The sequence below is a fragment of the Buceros rhinoceros genome, unplaced genomic scaffold (assembly GCF_000710305.1).
Source record: "Buceros rhinoceros silvestris isolate BGI_N320 unplaced genomic scaffold, ASM71030v1 scaffold11536, whole genome shotgun sequence".
Classification (NCBI taxonomy): domain Eukaryota; kingdom Metazoa; phylum Chordata; class Aves; order Bucerotiformes; family Bucerotidae; genus Buceros; species Buceros rhinoceros.
Window position 1 is genome coordinate 26527 of NW_010416972.1, and position 6697 is coordinate 33223.

Below are 6697 nucleotides of genomic sequence, written 5' to 3' on the forward strand. Positions count from 1 at the left end.
TTGTTTTTTTAATATATACAGCACATTAGTTAACCAACCATCAGACGCCTCAAGAGAAATACTAGAAATACCATTTCAGTGTTCAGGCTGGAAAATCAGAAACTTTATTGAATGGATTTGTTTTGAAAAGTTTGATATTCATTTTTATGTTGAATAAGGTAAAAGTAATTAAATACATGGTCAATAAAAACAAGTGTTAGTGCTCTTTCCTTTGTTCCTTTAGGTTTTGGAATCAGAGACCTTCAAGCTCTTTTGAAACAAGCTTTCCAGAAATATTCTATTCTTTTTTTGTGTCCTGCACATTTTTCCTTTCAGTCTTTAGAACCAGACTTTATGCCAGGCAATGAATGTTTCTCCTTCACACCGAGCGCAGGAAAAAGTAAAAAGGCATTCCCTCTCTACACAGTTAACATGTACTACTGTTTCATCCTCTACAATTTGCTTACTTAAAATACAGCTATAAAGCTACATTTTCTGTGGAAGATAACTGTTAACCATTGAAGTTAGAGGCAACAGCAGGAAAAAAGTAAATAATCTCCTAATCAATGTTTATTATAAGGAATGTTTTGAGACTTCATTTTTAAGCCATAAAGGTTAAAAGAGTCATAGTGAAAAAATGTCTGGGGCAGAGGAAAGAGGGAAGCAGTTAAAATGACAGAAAAAGTTGCAGCAAATTTTAAAATATTGTTAAATATTTTCCTTGTAGAACCATGGATTTGAAAGCGGAAAAAACTTACAGGCTATGTACAAAGAAATTACAATCTAGATCCATATTTTGAGCTGATTTGCCTTCAAACTGCTCAGTTTTAGCTTCAGAATAAAAAAATTAAATCCTTAAGAGCTTTTAACACTATTATAAACCTGTTCTTTTTACTGGGTTTATATTGTGCTAAAAGAACATGATTAACGTTATCTACCTTCCTATTTTCAAATTAGTTTAACTACCACTGAAGGTTTTTTTATCTCCAAAATTACCACTTTCAGTTCTGGAAAAAAGCATGTATTTGAACTCATCCACTACAAGTCACAGTTAATGAATTTTATGAGCTGCAACTTATAGAGGTTTGCTACACTTCCTTTGAATCACTCAACAGAAAACGTCATTTTACCCATTAAAAAATAGACCAAAACATTTTAACAACAGGCAATGGAAGGTTAGGTGGGAGTGTTGACCTGCTTGAAAGTCAGGAGGCTCTACAGAGGGATCTGGACAGGGTGGATCGATGGGCCAAGGCCAAAGGTATGAGGTTCAATAAAGCCAAATGCTGGGTCCTGCATTTGGGTCACAACAAACCCCTGCAATGCTCCAGGCTTGGGGAAGAGTGGCTGTAAAGCTGCCCAGCAGAAAAAGGTCCTGGGGGTGATGGTCAACAGCCAGCTGAATGTGAGCCAGCAGTGTGCCCAGGTGGCCAAGGCCAATGGCATCCTGGCTTGTGTCAGAAATAGTGTGGCCAGCAGGAGCAGGGAAGTGATTGTCCCCCCATACTTGGCACTGTGTCCAGTTTTGTGCCCCTCACTACAAGAAGGACATTGAGGTGCTGGAGCATGTCCAGAGAAAGGCAATGAAGCTGGCGAAGGGTCTAGAGCCACAAGTCTCCTAAGGAGCAGCTGAGGGAACCGGGGTTGTTTACCCTGGAGAAAAAGGAGGCTGAGGGGAGACCTCATCACTCTCTACTACAATTACCTGAAAGGAGGCTGTAGTGAGGCGGACGTCAGGGACGTCAGTCTGTTCTCCCAAGTAACAAGTGATAGGATGAGAGGAAATGGCCTCAAGGGGAGGTTTAAGCTGGATAGTAGGAAAAACTTTCTTTGCAGAGAGGGTTGTGAAGTATTGCCACAGCCTGCCCAGGGAAGTGGTTGTGATACCACCTCTGGGGGTAGCTAAAAGTCATATACACGTAGTGCTGAGAGACAGGGCTTAGTAGTGACCTGGCAGTGGAGAGTTAATCGTTGGACATGATGATCTTAAAGATCTCTTCCAACCATGATTCTATGGCATTCTTCCAACCAATGATTCTATGATTAATTCCTTTTATAAGGCAGTCCCAGGGCATAGGGCCTGCAGGTAGGAAAAATAGTTACCTAACACATTTTAACCTAGAAGGTAATTGGAGACAAAACACCATACAGATCAAGTGCTATAAGCAGTACCTACCTAAATTATGAAGTATCTATCTTTCAGTAGAAGTTTTTATATCAAAGTCACAACTTATCTTAAGCACTAATATAATTCAAAGCTTCTTATATTATTAACAGAACTTGAAAAACTCATTTGACTGCTACAAACAAAGTTTTCCTGGCAGACACAGATGCATTTTGAAGACTACACACTTTCATTTTGAATAAAATTCCAGGCTCTAACTTTTGGCAGAAAACCCTCTGCTTCTGAAAGGCTAAATATTGCACATCTGCCTCCACGTCTTCTGGCAAAAGGACTTTTAATGCTGCCTAGAATTGCAGAGGGAACAAGAAAAACCTCAAAGACCAAAGAATTGGAGTGTGAGCACCTAAGGAACAAATTCCTTTGCTGTCTGCAGTAGGACAGCAGCAGTAGAGTCCTGTAAATGGCATATACACCAACAAAAGCTCACAGGGGGAGCAGTAGAAGATAACACATCATCATGACAGGATACGTACAAAGTATTACTTAGTGCATGATATAGATTATCTTTAAGAAGTTGAATTGTTTGTAAAGGCAGTAACACATATGTCAAGGAATGATTAAGATCAGGATTGGGTCTGTTTCAAGCCCTGACCCATCTTTCTTTCCTTGCCACATTATTCAGAGTAAACTATTGCAAGATGACAGAATCAAACAATATTGAAAAATTTCTCTAGACTATGTTACTATCAAACCCACTAATATTTAACAGCAATACCACAACAATGTAAAGAAAGCAGAAAAACTACCTAGAGACAAAATGCACAGGAACAACCTCTGAACATGCCCATTCAGAACACAGGAGTGCATCGTATCACACACCACATTAGAAGATAAGCTTTTGACACACCATAATCACTAACAAATCTCAGCTCACAGTATTTTATAGGTGCCAACTGTTTCTCTTTGATGTTTTAGCAAAAACTCTTGGGTTTACGTCCATTATACCAAAACACAGGCATTTGTACTCAGACACAATTATTAGCAATACATTACCTTCCTTTTACTTTCTTCTTACCTTTATCTTCTCTTATTTTTTGCTCTTCTATCAGCAAAGCTATTCCCACCCTCAACTTTTAAAATAAACATATATATATACACACATATACAGTTTTCTGCTCTTACTATGTCTAGCATAGATTTCAATCTGTTCACTATGTTCATAGCAAACTGTAAACAATTAAGTCAGACACATTAACAGCAAGAATTAGCAAAGGCAGTATTATTACAGAGAATCTCAGAAAATATCTTGAAGAAAATTAATTGATGAAGAGTACCCATAAGTAAAACCTTACTTGTTGTACATTAAGAAGTGTAGAACAACCTTATTAGGAATCACATTTAGAAATACAAGCTCGGATAGTAAAATACATGGTACTTCAAGCCAATTTCATATTACAACATTTTTTTAAAAAGTCTCTTGTAAAAAAAAATCAAACATGGTCTCTATTTATCTTCCATATAATAAATAATAATTTCCACCTTTCCGTGTTATCAACATCTGCAGAAGAGTCCAGGTATGCTAGAATCTGTTTCTCCAAATAACTGTCAATGTTCTCCTCCCTCACAGAATTTGCACTGAAAATATTCTGGATGGCTGAATTTGAAAATATTGCTTCATATTTCCCATCAAAAATCAACTGCAACAATGATCCACTTTCTGGAAAAAAAAAAAAAAAAAAAAAAAAAAAAAAAAAAAAAAAAAAAAAAAAAAAAAAGAAAAGAGAAATCAGGGTCAACTTGGAAACAGCTTTGTCTTACCAGACCTCTTCAACCAAAACATATACTACTCTCCTTTCATGGAATGAATTTTCATCTGCACTGCAGGAAACCTGCAGTTTCATTGAAACTAAAGAACAGCAGTAGCAGGCATTACTTCACTCAAAATAAATTTTACAGAACTTGTATTAATGTTCCAGGGAAATGCCAGCTGAATGTAAAACAAAAACTTGCACTGGAATTCCAGGGGAAATACATGGATGGCCTTCCAAACATGTACACTACAGTTTTTGAGATGACTTCAATTATCACAAGAGGGTTTTCTTCCTCCACATTTTATATGAACACGTTACAGTAAAATCCTATAGATAAAACAATAAAAGTTCATGGACTAGAGAACCCTTTTAGGGGAAATAGAACAAATAAAGATGTTTCAGTATTTGCAGAGTTCAGTGAATACATTCCCCTGTAAAAATGCAGAAACTACTCAGTCCTTCCTTTATATGCTGAGAATATTCACAAAGAATGGGCAATATTATTTTATCTTTATAAAAAAATTATTTTCCTCTTTTTAACGTTCTCAATGAGACTGAGATCGCTTACTCAATGACTTTATCTCAATGAGAAGTCTGCATATAGAGTCAGATTCTTAAGAGTATGTAAGTGCATTTAGATCCATGAATGTTTCTCCACTGAAGTCTTTCAAGCCAAACAGAAGTAACGAAATGCTATCCATTAAATTCCTAAGAAGCTTCAAAACCCCATCAAGTTCTTGATCCAGGATACAACTTTGTTCACAGAAGGTATCTTCCCTTCTTTCTTCAGATATGCTATAGTGCAATCAATTCAGCAGGTGTCAGAACAACTTCACTATGTTAAAACCTGTTCTTGAGCAAAATCAGTACCTGCTTGTGCTGCAGCTGTGGCTACGACTCATGTAGATCTACTGACTGAAGCTGATGCAGACACTAGTAATGGTGCAGCTGAGAAAATGCAGGGGTCTGCATAGGTGCCTTAATATTAATCTGCGATTCCAGCTGGCATCTGCAGCTCCCATGCAGCCTGTTACCATAGCTACACTAATAATAGTTTCTGTGCTAGCCAGTTTAATACTAGCACAGGCATAGAATCCACATAAGCAGCAGCTGTGCAAGGAATTGAACCAAATATTATCCCCAAGCTCCCCCAGCTAAAACAAGTATTCTAAATTTCAAACTACAGGAAGAACAGAACCAACAGGAAGCACAGAACCAACTTTGATAGCAGTGATGGATGCCTTGGTAGGAACAGGTGATAAACACAAATTCATCCTAACCTCTCTGAACCATGCTGTTGACCTCAGTTGACTTCTGCTCTTTATAACAATGATCAACTTGAACGATGTAAGAAATCATTTGTGCTACATTATTTAAAAAACGCTTTAAGCTATATCTGGAAGGGCATATGCAAGAGAATATTAATGGTTCTGCAGCCCTGCTGACACCATACTCTCACAGAGAGCAGAAATAACAAGAAAAACTCTCTCCAATTTATGATTTGGGGAGACTTACTTTCACCAAATGACAATCTCTTTATATTGGATTTTAGATGCCCAGACAGGTAGTGTTATAGTTTGTAGAATAACTACTGTCTATGAGGACACTAGTGAGGATAGAGGTTTTCTCTTTCCAAAAACACTGTAACATAACTATAAGCACATAAAATCTGTTTGATTCTGTGTTTAGCTTCCTACAAGACACTAAACAAATTCAAGGTCACAGTCTTTAAACCTAGTTTCAGAATCAACAATAGGAAAGGCCCATGTAAACAATGACTACAAATCATCACAAACTCCACCATTTTGCATCTTTACTGCAAGATACTGTTCTTCAACAACAGTCTTTCCCACATCTTACAGCAGCACAGTGTTAAAAAAAAACAAACCAAAACTAAAAGAACCAAATAAAACCCCCAAAATACACACCACAAACAAGATATACAACTCTCACTGAAAAGACAGATCTGACGTCAGCCACATAACGTCACACTCCCGGACAGGACAACAATTAAGGTTATATAAGAAGTAACATAAGGAAACAGAGATGAGTGGCTCTGAATAGTTTTTTTCCAAAGTTCAGTAAGTGCTTGCATAAGGATAAATGAGTCTTTCAATATGCTAAAACCTTTAAACCTTTCAACAGTGTCACAGGTTAGGGCTGGGGCAGCCACTAAACAAATGAGCCAGGCGAGGGTTTCACTTTGCTCTGTTATTTTGGGGAAAGGTTAGGTGAGGTTTCAGAAGTCCATTTCATCACCCATCTTTCAGCTTTGATCAGAGGGTGCATTTGTTCAAGCAAACACCTCGACAACAGCATGCTAGTAGCACAATGGGTAACACCTTCTCATTACCAATCAGAAGATGCCAGTGTCATGGGTGAGGGCTGGGTGCTCTCTATCACCCTTCTCTCTCCCCTCCCTGCTGAGACCAGTATGGCACATACCTTGAGCACAGCTGAGCCCCTCTGAAATATGGAGGTGCCTGTTCATGACAAAAGTTACATTTTAAAAACTGTTGCATTCCCCTGCAGGAAAGCTGGGCTGGTAACAACCTAATCAAGGCCCCTCAAGAGACTACTTCCTATTTTTCCCTCAAGCATCTATAACTAACTAATAAATACAGAACAGGTAGTTCATGGCAGACTTTCTTCCCATGTTTTGCTACGAGAGGGAGGTTCACATCACTACCAAATTCAGTCAGACAGGTAGTAGTCTTCCATTCGTGGGCCATGAAGCAGTCGAAGGAAGCACCGTGACTAAAAGCCTCTAGAGAGCCGACAT

The 6697-nt window shown here is 38.1% G+C and overlaps 1 protein-coding gene across 1 annotated transcript in view; it reads right to left on the reverse strand.

The window, feature by feature from the left end:
* Nucleotides 1-3821, reverse strand: part of LOC104495081 (tetratricopeptide repeat protein 27-like) — a gene marked incomplete at both ends in the record, with an annotated part of 26402 nt that extends 22581 nt beyond the window's left edge. The window contains one exon of the mRNA XM_010138001.1: nt 3644-3821. Coding sequence (XP_010136303.1) covers nt 3644-3821 — 178 coding nt within the window. The remainder of the gene's footprint in view (nt 1-3643) is intronic.
* Between the last annotated feature and the right edge of the window lie 2876 nt (nt 3822-6697).